We start from the raw sequence: 16,996 nt of genomic DNA, 5'->3' as shown, positions 1-16,996 counted from the left end.
GGAAAGCTGGGAAGGGGAAACGCATGCTTCACCCCGGCTAGAATGCCACCTCTGCCCACCTAGATGAAATTGCCCCTTCACAGCCCTGTTTCTCCTTCTTGGACAGGCAGGTGGAGGAACTCGGCCACCCTGAATACAAGTGGTAGGAAGAAGTTTGCCTTTCATCACAACATTTACTTCGGAAACAAAGTGATGACTAAGGAGTATTGCATTGGCATCCTCCATGAGGAGTAGAGGGGGTAGTACCTCGGAAGCTGGGCCTGGCGTGAGCCTTCCTGACTCGTCTCCCTCCAGGATACAGGGCGACTGGCTCCACTGCAGTCCAGTGGTTCCAGGGTCATGCAAGTGAAAGCCCGAGTTTCCCGCAGGTCACTGCCTGAGCTTCTTCAGCTGGTTGTCTGACTGTGACGGCCCAGGTTACGGCACGATTGCTGAGGTGGGGCAGCTATGGGGCATCAACGCAAAGGACCTTCTTCGACATTCCTTGGCATCGGAGGAATTGGCTTTGAACCAGAACCTGACCTGTCACGGCCAATTTGCCCAGTCCACCAGATCATCAGCCAGGGCCTGTGGCTCTATATTCTGCAGCACTACCCAAGGGAGTTAGGCCCTCAGGGAGGGAGCAGAGAAGAGGCTAGGGAAGCAGCCCAGGGCTGGGGGTTGAGAGGCCTGTGGGTCCTGGAGGTAGGACACACATAGAGAAGCCAAGGCTCAGGGAGGAGACTGCAGTAAGGAAACTCAGGCCATCATGGGCTGGTGGAGAAATGCCCATCAGGGAACTGTGGTACCCACATTTCACGATGGGGGAACCGTAATCTGCTTAATAGGCATAAGCAGCTAAGGTCAATGGGTGGGAAGCCAGGATCAAGGGATAGCTGCCTCATCATCCCTTGCTAGCTACTTCCCTGTCCTGAGGCTTGCTTCTACCTGGGGTTCAGTTTGGGCTCAACCAGGGATCTCTCACCCTCCACACAGATGCCCACCTGAGGCCTGTCTAGGTCTGCGTCCTCCCAGAATGACTCTCCCAGGCCTGCTAAGTACCGTTTGGATGACACCACGCTCCACTGACATGCTTGCTTCCCTCCGCCATCCTCATTCACCCACCAACTCCCCACCCCAAAAAAGGCAGGCCACCGCACAGGGAATCTGGAGGACCACACAGGGCTCACAGGGGAGGAAATGTGAAGAGACGGCAAAACAGAACAGGACATTCTGTGTGTTTCCAGAAGGCAATCTGCCTGGATATTAAGGCCCACCTCAGTATTGGTGAGGACACCCAGTGTCTCTTGGCCCTGAGCATGTGCACACAAACACGCACATTGTCTAAACGGCATTGACATCACTACTACCGGAGGCATCCTCAGATGCTATACAACCCCTGTAAAAATATCAATGACACAATCTTCTTAGAAAAACAATCTGGGAATCCCAAATTTGCTATGAAATGGCAGAAGATCCTGAAAACCCAGAGCAATCCAGTAAAAAGCACAAAGCTGGAGCCACCACACTACCTAACTTCATGATATACTACTACAAAACTTTTTGTACCAAAATACAATAGCACTGGCAGAAAAGCAGAGACTAGAGCTCAGGAAAAACAACAGGAGCCCAGAACTCAGTCACTGCATTTGCAGCTCACCGCCTTTACCCAAAGAAGCAAGAACGCCCAATGCAAAATCAAGTATCTTCTATAAACTAGGTTGGGGAAATCTGAATAGCCACACAAAGGATTTTACAAGTGGATTATTTATCACCAAACTCCAGTGTCAGATCTGAAACGATAAAAATAGCAGAAGAGATCACAAGGAAGAAGCTCCATGGCGTCCGTGTGTGCAATGATGGTCTCAAAGTGACTGCAAGAACACAGTAAACGCCATCAAAAACAGAGATTGGAATCATAGCAAACTAAAGTGCTTCACCACACCATAGAAAACTCAACATACAGAAGGGGCATCCTACAGGATGGGAGCAATGATTGAATAGTCACAGTACAGAAGGAACTCCCAACAACTCAATAGCATGAAAACAAATGGGCGAAGGCTGCGAAGACTCATTTGTGAAACTGAGACATACAGTTGCCCAGAAGACACACTAAAAGGTCCTCAGTATCCCCAATCCATCACGAAAATGCAAATCAAAAACACAATGAGATTTCTTCTCACTTCAGTCAGAATGCATATTATCCGAAAGTCAAACAAAAAAGAAAGAAAAGAAAACCCTAATCTCTGGTGAGGATGCAGAGAAAACGAATTCCCTGCTCACTTTTGGGGAGAATGTAAATTAGTGCTGGCATTAAAGAAGCTTTATGGCTCTTATTTAAGTATAAACAGTCTTCAGAAATCTACAAGTAGAACCACCCACTATATGATCCAGCAAATCAGAATACCCGGGCACGCCCACTAGTACACAGATCAGTATGTTGAAGTGGTGCGTGCACCCATGCAATTATTGCTGCACTCATTACGTTTTTGCTGTAGCCAAAATACGGAAGCAACCTGAGTGTCCCTCCATTGATAAATGGATTTAAAAATGCAGCAAAAACACGTATGCGCAATGGAAATATGTTGACTATGGGAATCTGCTGAATGTGTGCATGCCATTCTGTTAAGTGACATAAGCCAGGTATCAGAAAGGAAAATAGCACATGATCTCATTCTTATATGAAATCAAAAAAGCGGACTTCAGAGAAGTAAGACTCCAAAGACTGCGGTGAAGAGGGTGCACTGACGAGATGCTGGATGAAGAACTCATACTTCTAGTTATAAAGGAGGAGTAGGTTAAAAATATTTTCTTCAGCATGCTCACTATAACTAGTGGTAACATATTCTTTCTCTAAAAATATTTGAATACAGTGCATGCCATGTTTTTTCACAACAAAAATGACAACTATGTGAGGTCACACATATGTTGATTGGCTGGATGTATCCAATGCAGAATGTATATGACCTGTTGAACATCACGCCTTAAGTGGTAAATATGTATCATTTCATATGACATTTTTAAATTAAACCTACAATTTTTAAAATGCCTTAACAAAATAAATGCAAATAAAATATTGTATTATAAAGCAGTGCTTTTCTTTTCTAGCAAAGTCTTTTTCATGGCACAGGAAAGAATGCAAGCCTTTTGGTAACTTGAGAAATAAATACATTTGTGTACATGTATATATATAATATATACATGTATATACGTATATAAATGTGCATATATACGTATATACATGCATATACGTATATATGTGTGTATATATGTATTTTTATATATGTGTGTATATATATGAAAATCCCTATGAATGCTGATGATGAGTTGAAAGATAGAAATTCCAGGCACAGAGACTATAGTCCATGAATTGAAACCTTCAGTGCATGTTTCAAAACAAGACGTGAGGAGGAGGAAGAAAAAAGTAAAAAACACAAAGCCATGGCAGGTCCATGGGTTACACCTGTCATCCCAGCACTTTGGTAAGCTGAGGTGGGAGGATTGCCTGCACTCAGGAGTTCCAGATGAGCCTGGGGCAACATGGACCCACATTCAAAAAGTAAGTATTTAGTTAATTGGTACATAGCTTGGAGGGGTGGCATGCATCTGTACTGCCAGGTGTGTGAGAGTCTGAGTTGAGAGGATCACATGGGTGTGTGGTGCCTGGGCTGCAGTGGGCTGAGATCGTGGGGCTGCTGTCCAACCTAGAAGACAGAGTAAGACCCATTCTCGGAAAACAAACAAAAAACAGTCACATTAGGTAAATTAAAACTATGTAGTGTGAGGAGAATCAAAATAAACGAAACATCATCAGAGCCTATGCGATCTGATGAAGGAAACCAGCTTTCACATAATAACAGCCCCAGCTGGGGAGAACAATGAGAAAGGGCAGAGAGAACACTGTAAATAATAACACGCCAAATTCCCCAAATGAGTTAAAAGACATAAAAGTACAAAGAGTGCTTCTTTTCAATTCAATGCCCTTGAATTCAGAATTAGAAAGTAAACCCAGAGAGAGAATAGAAAGATAGACGATACAGATGGAGAGCGTGTGTTGGGGAAGTAAGGGAAGGATGAAAGGAGGGGTGTAAAGGAAGGAAAGGAAAAAAGGAAGGGAGAGAGACTGATAGATGTTCAAAGACACAGATACAAAGTCTACAATGGTTGTAGAGATAGGCACGTGCAAATTGCCGCAGGGAGTGTGGAAAAATATCGGAACCACGGAGACCTAGGTGGAGTCAGAGAAAATATACAAACTCGCACAGAGAAATAAACATACACAACCAGAAACACACACGTGGTAGTTTAAACATGAAAAGACACCAAGTCCCTGTCGGTACAAATCACAGATGTGCTTCCGAGTTACTGAGGCACAATGCAAATTTGTCAGTGCCCTTAGCATCTGTGGCCCACGTGCACGGATATTCAGTGGAAGAAGTGTTACACAGCCTTTATAATTCAGCACGATCTGTGATAATACCAGAAGAAGGGATCTCATGTGAAATCACTAGACTGAATTGCACGTAGGACTCAAGGAAGAAGCCCAGTCTGCTGCATTCACTCGGTGGGGTGGCAATATGGCTGAGCCACCAACCCATGGCACGCCCATCCATTGTAGACAGTTCCTGGTTTGCTGCCTGCCTTGGAAAAAGCTCCTCCCCTACCACCACTTTAAAACAGGCTAGCTCCAAAACCAGTCCTGGCATCCATTTACGGTCATTTTCTTATCTATTTACCTCCTAGAAAAATCATTGCAAGACCCTTTCCTCAACATTTTCCTATGCATTAAATTTGGGGAAACGCATTTTAAGACGACCTCGTTATAGGCAAGTCCCCAGACGTTTCCTAATCTGAGTTGCGCAGAGTGCACACACCAATCTGTTGCCCCATTGCCACTATACGGATACCGTACTGGACCACAGTGTCTTTGACATGCACACAGTAGGATAGAGGGCAGCTTGAGGGGGCCAAAGAGTTCCGACTGTTTTCAGAATAATTTGCTTAGAAAACGTGTTTCTCCTGTGTTTGTGGGTCAGGGGGACGGTAGTCAGGGAGGACAAGACTCCCGCTCCACAGCTTCAGCTGTCTGCATAGGAGCAGGGACAAAACCGGGCGATAGATTTTCAAAGCTCAACTGCTTTGATACCGAGCAGAAGGGGTAGAATGCATACTGAAGGCACCACAACAGATTCAGGAACTTTGACTGTCAAACCCTCTTCCCTGAAACAACATAGCTCTTCTCACAGAAGCTGTGCTGACAAGAGTCTATACGGGACAGGAATGTTAGCACTCTATTAGCGTGTGGTCAACATGGATGCTCATGTTGGAACTCTTTCATCTGGGAACAGGAAAGAAAGTTCTGCCTCCGACACTGAAATCCTCCTGCCCCATCCTTGACAGAGGCAACCCCTTGTCTTGTGCATAGACACAGGTGTTCCTGGGAAGCAGCCTCCCACTCGCGAATGAAAGCTGTATGTTTTGTCCTCCTGTGTGAGGCTTGCAACACATACTCTACAACTATATTTGCTTTACATTCTAAACCTTAGGCAAAGTATGCTGAAGAGGCCACAGAAAATTAAAGGGCCCTGGGCTCCAGAAACAATCTGCAGTGCCAATCACGAGGGAGAATATAGAGACTCACTAGACTTTGCAAGAGCACAAAATGCACTCGTAGTGTTGTTAGCTACATACGTTATGGGCTCCTCACCTAACATAGAATCTTGGAGAAAAGCTTAACCCAACTAAAGATGTAAACATCCACAAGAGTGTCCATATCCAGGGTCATCAAGTGACAAGAGAGTCCCTGGATGGATTCTCCAACAATCTTATATTCCACTAATCCACGCCCTTTCCCCTCACTTCTGTAAGTTTGTCTTTTCCCGTAGTCATCTATGCCAAAAGCGTATCCTGAATGCCTTCCCACATGCCTCTGTCACCTTTCCCACAGTCCCTCCATACACCTTACATGCCCATTTCTTCTCACGTTGATGTTTCAGAAGTCCTGAGAGGCTGATTGTCCCAGAAAAGGATTATGCATTCACCTTTGAAAGAACATGTGGATTCAACACGAAAGCGAACTTTAAGATTTCCATCATCCTGTGCTTATCTATTGTGTATGATGATACTCAAAATGAAGGATTTTGGAGGTCCCAGCAAACTGGGACCTGGAAACCCAGTAACCCCATTCCTTGAACTATCTCTGCTTCCACAGGATGAAGTCAGCCTCCAACTAAGCTGTCTTTTGCTTTTACCTCCCCCACTCTGTCCTGTAGGAAGAATCCCAACACATCCCACACCCATTCACTCTACAACTTTAGAGGCCCAGCTCCAACGCAGACTGGTAATTTCCATGAAGAGAATAAAGCACGTGGATGGATCAATTCATTATCACACCCGAATAAAGTGGATAAACATACACACACACACACAAACACAAAGACACACTCACACACACACACAGACACAGAGTCACACATCCTTGAGAATGTTTATTTTTCATTCCATACAATCCAAATTTACCCCCTCTTCCTGATTTCTGGTGACTCGATCTCTTTTTCCTTTAGTTCCTGTGCATAAGACCATGCTGAGTACTGCCGTCCTGCATACTGTTGTAACTTTTTAGGAGTTCTGCTGTATTAGGTAAAATCTGATGCTCCATCATATTCAACTCAACAACTGGGAGTCCCCTAGAGAAACACAAACTCACGTTAAAATGCATTTTCTCTGAGCCATACCTTGAAATGTTTCAATTGTGGGGCCCGCTGAGAAAAGGATATCCCTTCCCCATTTGTGATCCCTTAAACTTCCTCCTACCACGTGTTACAAACTGTTCTGCGCAATCCCTGCCCCATTCCCAGTATTGTCTGTGAGGGGAGTCAGCTAACAAGATGCACTGTACCCTAAAAGCACACAGAAGTCTGATGGGGCAACAGCTTAAGGAAATCCATCAATCTAAACAGTCCTTTGTGGTTTGGGGCAAGGATGATCAGGACGCACATTCAGGGAGCCCAATCTTATGGGGTTGGTAGGATGACTGCCGGAGGGGTTCACAGCCATGGAATCAAGTGCCACAGACTGAACTGAATGATTTTCAGCTTTACTCCTCATTGATTCTGGAAATGGACGATTCTTCACTGGGCTTAAGACTCCACAGCTATCACCTGCTTTGCGTGAAGTCTCTAATGTGCCTTTTCAGCCCAATGCCATGAACGTCCTGGATTCTGTCACTCTCTGTCTTCCTCTCAAGGAATTTCTACATGTACCAAAGGAGCCTCAATTTCTACATTTCTGAAATGAGCACCCAGGCTCCCTGAATAGGCAGGTGCATCAACCCCCTTATACTAGGCATCAAACAGCTCCAGTCCCAACTAACGGCTCACCTGACGTCTCTGTTCCCTCTTCAGGTGGCTTCATCCTCTTGTAGTATTGCAGGGGATTGCGCCACAGCTCCTTACATAGGATCTGTCAGGGGACTCAATCGGGAAAGGCCTCATCAGGGCTCAGAAAGGTGACCCAAGCAGCTGGGAACACACGGGGTCATTTCTCATGTTTCCCAGTGAGGACTCACCTCAGCAATCTTGTTAGATCCTGCGAAGTTGTGGTCAGAGAACCAGTTGAAGAAGTTAAGGCTGCTGCTGTGGTGTCTGCGGCGATAGGCCTCCACTTCATAATACGGATACCACTCAATTGGAGTGGAATGAGAAGCCCTGTATTCTACAGAGACAGGAGTTTTTGTGGGAAGGGGGCTGGATCACGTCGGCAATGATCCACCCGCCATCTTCCTTCCACTACCCATCCTGGGAGCCACCTGTCACCTGTGATGTTCACCAGATATTCCTTGGTAATCACTTCATTCTGGAAGTAGGGGTTACTCCGAAAGAACAACATGATCTTGCAGAGATGAACAGGATGCTTCTCTTCTTCCACCTGTCAGGACAAGGTGGAGAAAGCTTAAATACGTTTTCGGGTGAGGTGCTCACTCTTGCTTACAGGAATGAATTATTTCCCTTACCCTCCCCCGCTAAACCCTCTAGCCTCAGTCTTCCTGGCCTCACCTCCAGGCTGACCATGTAGCTCAGCATGTCTTCATCTTCGTCAGTGATCAGGGCTGACATCTGGGGGTGGTTTGCAATCTGATTTAGGTCAAAGAGACTTTATACACGATGGAAGGGAAAGCGACGAGCAGCAGGGAAGAAGGCCTAAGCGCACCCAGAGGCTGGGGTAGGGGATTTCTCAGATCTGCTTCCATGTATGATCTCCTTTCACCTCCCCCTCCCCGTAAACTAAGGCCTCCTGTGTTCACAGAGGGTGTATGATTCTGAGGCTGACTGCACTGACATGGGGAGGCGCGATTTGCAGAGACTTGCTGGTGTCTGAGGAGTGGCAGAATCTGCTTAGAGCCGAAGACGCCCAGTCCCAGATCGGACTAGCAAGGGGCAGCAATCACACTCCCTTAAAAATAGCTTGCTTCACCGAAAAACCTCTTCTGGTCTGAACTCGCTTCTGCTCTTCAAAAAGATGCCCCAAACGTCTGCTGCTCGGCATCACCAAGGGTTTCTCTGCCGCTTGCAGGACAATAGTACCCACGCCTGCTGTGGCTTTCCGCAGCCACATTTGTCCGTGGCAACTCCCCTTTGTTCCCCAAAGAGTCACATCGACGCCGAGCTGCCCATCGGTCACTTACACTTCCCCGAGAGCACCTCTCCACTAGAAAGGCCGAAGAAACACTGAGAAGGATACAACATTGGCCCAGAAGCCAGGGACGCTCTGGATGACGGCGCCTCTGCGGTCTAGGTGGGGCTTGCGCCTCCGCTCCATCTTTTCCCGCTGCCGAGAAAAGGCCTTCCTGGCTTGGGCATTAACCGGCTCCAGCTCCACCTGAACGGCCAGCAGCTCCTCCAGTGCAGACTCTGGGGTCATGGGCCCAGGGCCAGGCTGTGCCCGCTGGGCCTCCTCCTGCCGCTCCACGAGGCCCTCCTCCTCCGCCACCACCTCCACCTCCGCCATTATGTCATCCAACAGCAGCACCGCCTCCTCCCCCAAAGCCGCCTGCTCACTCTCCACCCCGGCCGCCCCCTCCTGTACAGCCTCCATCCTGAAGGCGGTGCCCTCCTCGGCACTCGCACGCACCAAGGCCTGTGCTGCCCGACCCACGCCACAGGAACCCTGCCGCAGCCTCTATGGCACCCGGTAGCTCAGCGAGCCCTCAGGGCGCATGCGCCGGGCTTCCAGGCGCCCCCTAAGGGACTGCGCGCGAAGGGCCGAGGGGCCGCACCCAGGCCGACTTCCTCCCGTCGGGGCCAATCAATGGGAGGGCGGTGGGCGTCTCCCTGGGCGGCACAGCCACTGGCGGGCCTGCATCTCCAGCCCCCCACCCCCCGCCTTCCCTGCCCAAGCCTCCTCCGAGAAGCCCTTGGAGCTTGTGCCGGGTAGCTAGGCATCCAGGCACACGCGGGCTGCGTGGCCTTTGGAATTGTGGGCATGGCAGCCCTGTGCCCTGACATCCTCAGTGTGGCAAGCCATGAACATCTCTGTGTGTCACGAACACAGGAAACATCTCTCTTCGTTAGGCAGGCCAGGTAGATGGTACGGAAGTAATACTGCAGATCCAGAGAAAACTCTCTGGTTCCTGGGGCTAGGGCGGCAGGGGTGTCCTGGGGGAAGTGATCGGGGCGGGCACGTGGGAGGAAAGTCGCCTGCCTTATAAAAGATTAATTGTGAGGAGAAAGTTATGCTTCCCATTACTACAAATACACAAGTATGATTTCATCCAAAGCTGAAAGCAGTCAATATAATTTGTTTTTAATGTTTTATTTAAAATCCTTAATTTCAACAGGATTACTCAAGAAAAATAACGTTAATCGTATTAAATAATGTTGATGTATTCCCTTTAATTGTTGATTATTTCAAATGTACGTAAAATAGTAAATGGCACTGTACAATGTAGTTTCATGAAGCATTCTTTATAGTTTTCATAAAATTGACAGTCTCCATGGAATATTTTAAGACTGAGGAAGTTCCATATATCATTTTATTGTACTTCCACTTTATTACTTCTTGCATGTCATAACTGATGGATATAAAACTATGTATATTTACAAACATGAAAAACATGGATTTTTGTTTACGTTTTCTAGTGAGACAAAGTTTCCAATACTTATACCTATTTAGGAAAATTTTTACAAACCCAAAGTTCTAATCTGTCTTTTCTTTGAAGTTTCATATTTCAGTCTAGGTATGTAATGGAATTGGCTGGGATCATTCTTTGATTTCACTGTTATTTGTGAGTTTCTGATATGCTTTTAGGAATGTATAGAGTTTCAAGCTTGCTTTCTTCTTCTTCATCTACCTTTGGACCTGTATATGCGATGTCTGCAGTAATGTGCAGTGCTATCTGACATACGGTTGCTGAAAGATACAAGCATATATGCAATTCTTTGTTTCAGTGAATCTTTAGGAACAGACAAGTAACCTGAGACATAATTATGGTATGAATGTAAGCAAGCAGTTTATCATAGAGGTACAATAAGGGTGAAAATAAATGTAAAAATACATGCCTCATCCAAAACATGAGGTAGTCCAAATGAAAAATTTAAGTTGGCGTAAAGAACACTTTAAAAGTTCTGATTCTTTCTGGTGAGAGCAAGGAGCTCAGAAACCATGAGAAAGTCCTTCAGAGCTGCATGTTGGATTTGCAGGTCAGGATGGAAAGCCTGGGTCTGGGGGAGGGTGCTACGGTCCTGGTCTGGTTGAGGTCCTTCTGGGGCTCAGGTGTGTCTCAGCGGGAAAGCTGGGAAGGGGAAACGCATGCTTCACCCCGGCTAGAATGCCACCTCTGCCCACCTAGATGAAATTGCCCCTTCACAGCCCTGTTTCTCCTTCTTGGACAGGCAGGTGGAGGAACTCGGCCACCCTGAATACAAGTGGTAGGAAGAAGTTTGCCTTTCATCACAACATTTACTTCGGAAACAAAGTGATGACTAAGGAGTATTGCATTGGCATCCTCCATGAGGAGTAGAGGGGGTAGTACCTCGGAAGCTGGGCCTGGCGTGAGCCTTCCTGACTCGTCTCCCTCCAGGATACAGGGCGACTGGCTCCACTGCAGTCCAGTGGTTCCAGGGTCATGCAAGTGAAAGCCCGAGTTTCCCGCAGGTCACTGCCTGAGCTTCTTCAGCTGGTTGTCTGACTGTGACGGCCCAGGTTACGGCACGATTGCTGAGGTGGGGCAGCTATGGGGCATCAACGCAAAGGACCTTCTTCGACATTCCTTGGCATCGGAGGAATTGGCTTTGAACCAGAACCTGACCTGTCACGGCCAATTTGCCCAGTCCACCAGATCATCAGCCAGGGCCTGTGGCTCTATATTCTGCAGCACTACCCAAGGGAGTTAGGCCCTCAGGGAGGGAGCAGAGAAGAGGCTAGGGAAGCAGCCCAGGGCTGGGGGTTGAGAGGCCTGTGGGTCCTGGAGGTAGGACACACATAGAGAAGCCAAGGCTCAGGGAGGAGACTGCAGTAAGGAAACTCAGGCCATCATGGGCTGGTGGAGAAATGCCCATCAGGGAACTGTGGTACCCACATTTCACGATGGGGGAACCGTAATCTGCTTAATAGGCATAAGCAGCTAAGGTCAATGGGTGGGAAGCCAGGATCAAGGGATAGCTGCCTCATCATCCCTTGCTAGCTACTTCCCTGTCCTGAGGCTTGCTTCTACCTGGGGTTCAGTTTGGGCTCAACCAGGGATCTCTCACCCTCCACACAGATGCCCACCTGAGGCCTGTCTAGGTCTGCGTCCTCCCAGAATGACTCTCCCAGGCCTGCTAAGTACCGTTTGGATGACACCACGCTCCACTGACATGCTTGCTTCCCTCCGCCATCCTCATTCACCCACCAACTCCCCACCCCAAAAAAGGCAGGCCACCGCACAGGGAATCTGGAGGACCACACAGGGCTCACAGGGGAGGAAATGTGAAGAGACGGCAAAACAGAACAGGACATTCTGTGTGTTTCCAGAAGGCAATCTGCCTGGATATTAAGGCCCACCTCAGTATTGGTGAGGACACCCAGTGTCTCTTGGCCCTGAGCATGTGCACACAAACACGCACATTGTCTAAACGGCATTGACATCACTACTACCGGAGGCATCCTCAGATGCTATACAACCCCTGTAAAAATATCAATGACACAATCTTCTTAGAAAAACAATCTGGGAATCCCAAATTTGCTATGAAATGGCAGAAGATCCTGAAAACCCAGAGCAATCCAGTAAAAAGCACAAAGCTGGAGCCACCACACTACCTAACTTCATGATATACTACTACAAAACTTTTTGTACCAAAATACAATAGCACTGGCAGAAAAGCAGAGACTAGAGCTCAGGAAAAACAACAGGAGCCCAGAACTCAGTCACTGCATTTGCAGCTCACCGCCTTTACCCAAAGAAGCAAGAACGCCCAATGCAAAATCAAGTATCTTCTATAAACTAGGTTGGGGAAATCTGAATAGCCACACAAAGGATTTTACAAGTGGATTATTTATCACCAAACTCCAGTGTCAGATCTGAAACGATAAAAATAGCAGAAGAGATCACAAGGAAGAAGCTCCATGGCGTCCGTGTGTGCAATGATGGTCTCAAAGTGACTGCAAGAACACAGTAAACGCCATCAAAAACAGAGATTGGAATCATAGCAAACTAAAGTGCTTCACCACACCATAGAAAACTCAACATACAGAAGGGGCATCCTACAGGATGGGAGCAATGATTGAATAGTCACAGTACAGAAGGAACTCCCAACAACTCAATAGCATGAAAACAAATGGGCGAAGGCTGCGAAGACTCATTTGTGAAACTGAGACATACAGTTGCCCAGAAGACACACTAAAAGGTCCTCAGTATCCCCAATCCATCACGAAAATGCAAATCAAAAACACAATGAGATTTCTTCTCACTTCAGTCAGAATGCATATTATCCGAAAGTCAAACAAAAAAGAAAGAAAAGAAAACCCTAATCTCTGGTGAGGATGCAGAGAAAACGAATTCCCTGCTCACTTTTGGGGAGAATGTAAATTAGTGCTGGCATTAAAGAAGCTTTATGGCTCTTATTTAAGTATAAACAGTCTTCAGAAATCTACAAGTAGAACCACCCACTATATGATCCAGCAAATCAGAATACCCGGGCACGCCCACTAGTACACAGATCAGTATGTTGAAGTGGTGCGTGCACCCATGCAATTATTGCTGCACTCATTACGTTTTTGCTGTAGCCAAAATACGGAAGCAACCTGAGTGTCCCTCCATTGATAAATGGATTTAAAAATGCAGCAAAAACACGTATGCGCAATGGAAATATGTTGACTATGGGAATCTGCTGAATGTGTGCATGCCATTCTGTTAAGTGACATAAGCCAGGTATCAGAAAGGAAAATAGCACATGATCTCATTCTTATATGAAATCAAAAAAGCGGACTTCAGAGAAGTAAGACTCCAAAGACTGCGGTGAAGAGGGTGCACTGACGAGATGCTGGATGAAGAACTCATACTTCTAGTTATAAAGGAGGAGTAGGTTAAAAATATTTTCTTCAGCATGCTCACTATAACTAGTGGTAACATATTCTTTCTCTAAAAATATTTGAATACAGTGCATGCCATGTTTTTTCACAACAAAAATGACAACTATGTGAGGTCACACATATGTTGATTGGCTGGATGTATCCAATGCAGAATGTATATGACCTGTTGAACATCACGCCTTAAGTGGTAAATATGTATCATTTCATATGACATTTTTAAATTAAACCTACAATTTTTAAAATGCCTTAACAAAATAAATGCAAATAAAATATTGTATTATAAAGCAGTGCTTTTCTTTTCTAGCAAAGTCTTTTTCATGGCACAGGAAAGAATGCAAGCCTTTTGGTAACTTGAGAAATAAATACATTTGTGTACATGTATATATATAATATATACATGTATATACGTATATAAATGTGCATATATACGTATATACATGCATATACGTATATATGTGTGTATATATGTATTTTTATATATGTGTGTATATATATGAAAATCCCTATGAATGCTGATGATGAGTTGAAAGATAGAAATTCCAGGCACAGAGACTATAGTCCATGAATTGAAACCTTCAGTGCATGTTTCAAAACAAGACGTGAGGAGGAGGAAGAAAAAAGTAAAAAACACAAAGCCATGGCAGGTCCATGGGTTACACCTGTCATCCCAGCACTTTGGTAAGCTGAGGTGGGAGGATTGCCTGCACTCAGGAGTTCCAGATGAGCCTGGGGCAACATGGACCCACATTCAAAAAGTAAGTATTTAGTTAATTGGTACATAGCTTGGAGGGGTGGCATGCATCTGTACTGCCAGGTGTGTGAGAGTCTGAGTTGAGAGGATCACATGGGTGTGTGGTGCCTGGGCTGCAGTGGGCTGAGATCGTGGGGCTGCTGTCCAACCTAGAAGACAGAGTAAGACCCATTCTCGGAAAACAAACAAAAAACAGTCACATTAGGTAAATTAAAACTATGTAGTGTGAGGAGAATCAAAATAAACGAAACATCATCAGAGCCTATGCGATCTGATGAAGGAAACCAGCTTTCACATAATAACAGCCCCAGCTGGGGAGAACAATGAGAAAGGGCAGAGAGAACACTGTAAATAATAACACGCCAAATTCCCCAAATGAGTTAAAAGACATAAAAGTACAAAGAGTGCTTCTTTTCAATTCAATGCCCTTGAATTCAGAATTAGAAAGTAAACCCAGAGAGAGAATAGAAAGATAGACGATACAGATGGAGAGCGTGTGTTGGGGAAGTAAGGGAAGGATGAAAGGAGGGGTGTAAAGGAAGGAAAGGAAAAAAGGAAGGGAGAGAGACTGATAGATGTTCAAAGACACAGATACAAAGTCTACAATGGTTGTAGAGATAGGCACGTGCAAATTGCCGCAGGGAGTGTGGAAAAATATCGGAACCACGGAGACCTAGGTGGAGTCAGAGAAAATATACAAACTCGCACAGAGAAATAAACATACACAACCAGAAACACACACGTGGTAGTTTAAACATGAAAAGACACCAAGTCCCTGTCGGTACAAATCACAGATGTGCTTCCGAGTTACTGAGGCACAATGCAAATTTGTCAGTGCCCTTAGCATCTGTGGCCCACGTGCACGGATATTCAGTGGAAGAAGTGTTACACAGCCTTTATAATTCAGCACGATCTGTGATAATACCAGAAGAAGGGATCTCATGTGAAATCACTAGACTGAATTGCACGTAGGACTCAAGGAAGAAGCCCAGTCTGCTGCATTCACTCGGTGGGGTGGCAATATGGCTGAGCCACCAACCCATGGCACGCCCATCCATTGTAGACAGTTCCTGGTTTGCTGCCTGCCTTGGAAAAAGCTCCTCCCCTACCACCACTTTAAAACAGGCTAGCTCCAAAACCAGTCCTGGCATCCATTTACGGTCATTTTCTTATCTATTTACCTCCTAGAAAAATCATTGCAAGACCCTTTCCTCAACATTTTCCTATGCATTAAATTTGGGGAAACGCATTTTAAGACGACCTCGTTATAGGCAAGTCCCCAGACGTTTCCTAATCTGAGTTGCGCAGAGTGCACACACCAATCTGTTGCCCCATTGCCACTATACGGATACCGTACTGGACCACAGTGTCTTTGACATGCACACAGTAGGATAGAGGGCAGCTTGAGGGGGCCAAAGAGTTCCGACTGTTTTCAGAATAATTTGCTTAGAAAACGTGTTTCTCCTGTGTTTGTGGGTCAGGGGGACGGTAGTCAGGGAGGACAAGACTCCCGCTCCACAGCTTCAGCTGTCTGCATAGGAGCAGGGACAAAACCGGGCGATAGATTTTCAAAGCTCAACTGCTTTGATACCGAGCAGAAGGGGTAGAATGCATACTGAAGGCACCACAACAGATTCAGGAACTTTGACTGTCAAACCCTCTTCCCTGAAACAACATAGCTCTTCTCACAGAAGCTGTGCTGACAAGAGTCTATACGGGACAGGAATGTTAGCACTCTATTAGCGTGTGGTCAACATGGATGCTCATGTTGGAACTCTTTCATCTGGGAACAGGAAAGAAAGTTCTGCCTCCGACACTGAAATCCTCCTGCCCCATCCTTGACAGAGGCAACCCCTTGTCTTGTGCATAGACACAGGTGTTCCTGGGAAGCAGCCTCCCACTCGCGAATGAAAGCTGTATGTTTTGTCCTCCTGTGTGAGGCTTGCAACACATACTCTACAACTATATTTGCTTTACATTCTAAACCTTAGGCAAAGTATGCTGAAGAGGCCACAGAAAATTAAAGGGCCCTGGGCTCCAGAAACAATCTGCAGTGCCAATCACGAGGGAGAATATAGAGACTCACTAGACTTTGCAAGAGCACAAAATGCACTCGTAGTGTTGTTAGCTACATACGTTATGGGCTCCTCACCTAACATAGAATCTTGGAGAAAAGCTTAACCCAACTAAAGATGTAAACATCCACAAGAGTGTCCATATCCAGGGTCATCAAGTGACAAGAGAGTCCCTGGATGGATTCTCCAACAATCTTATATTCCACTAATCCACGCCCTTTCCCCTCACTTCTGTAAGTTTGTCTTTTCCCGTAGTCATCTATGCCAAAAGCGTATCCTGAATGCCTTCCCACATGCCTCTGTCACCTTTCCCACAGTCCCTCCATACACCTTACATGCCCATTTCTTCTCACGTTGATGTTTCAGAAGTCCTGAGAGGCTGATTGTCCCAGAAAAGGATTATGCATTCACCTTTGAAAGAACATGTGGATTCAACACGAAAGCGAACTTTAAGATTTCCATCATCCTGTGCTTATCTATTGTGTATGATGATACTCAAAATGAAGGATTTTGGAGGTCCCAGCAAACTGGGACCTGGAAACCCAGTAACCCCATTCCTTGAACTATCTCTGCTTCCACAGGATGAAGTCAGCCTCCAACTAAGCTGTCTTTTGCTTTTACCTCC

The 16,996-nt window shown here is 46.1% G+C and overlaps 1 protein-coding gene across 2 annotated transcripts; it reads right to left on the bottom strand.

The window, feature by feature from the left end:
* Positions 1-6,454: 6,454 nt before the first annotated feature.
* On the bottom strand, positions 6,455-9,197 carry LOC129135429 (testis-specific Y-encoded protein 3). 2 transcript variants are annotated; one of them, XM_054677328.2, is made up of 6 exons: positions 8,719-9,197; positions 8,034-8,111; positions 7,794-7,905; positions 7,547-7,692; positions 7,359-7,440; positions 6,455-6,665 (listed from the first exon to the last, which is right to left on the bottom strand). In XM_054677328.2, the coding sequence occupies exons 1-6, from the start codon at positions 9,070-9,072 to the stop codon at positions 6,643-6,645; spliced, it is 795 nt and encodes a 264-aa protein (XP_054533303.1). In that variant the 5' UTR covers positions 9,073-9,197; the 3' UTR covers positions 6,455-6,642. The 2 variants fall into 2 exon arrangements, with proteins under 2 accessions (XP_054533303.1, XP_063661095.1); XM_063805025.1 differs by having other exon boundaries at positions 7,359-7,451; positions 8,719-9,195.
* Positions 9,198-16,996: the final 7,799 nt, after the last annotated feature.

The sequence above is a fragment of the Pan troglodytes genome, chromosome Y, assembly GCF_028858775.2.
Source record: "Pan troglodytes isolate AG18354 chromosome Y, NHGRI_mPanTro3-v2.0_pri, whole genome shotgun sequence".
Lineage (NCBI taxonomy): Eukaryota > Metazoa > Chordata > Mammalia > Primates > Hominidae > Pan > Pan troglodytes.
Note: the sequence above shows the minus strand (reverse complement) of the source record. Positions and strands in the feature narration are given on the sequence as shown.

What these genes read in the sequence shown, in the direction of transcription:
- LOC129135429 (XM_054677328.2), bottom strand. Translation starts at nt 9,072, where the DNA reads ATGGAGGCTGTACAGGAGGGGGCGGCCGGGGTGGAGAGTGAGCAGGCG. An exon ending in CTGGCTTCTGGGCCAATGTT is followed by an intron (nt 8,112 to 8,718) that starts GTATCCTTCTCA and finishes GACCTAAATCAG; the next exon opens with ATTGCAAACCACCCCCAGAT. An exon ending in GATCTAACAAGATTGCTGAG is followed by an intron (nt 7,441 to 7,546) that starts GTGAGTCCTCAC and finishes GTCCCCTGACAG; the next exon opens with ATCCTATGTAAGGAGCTGTG.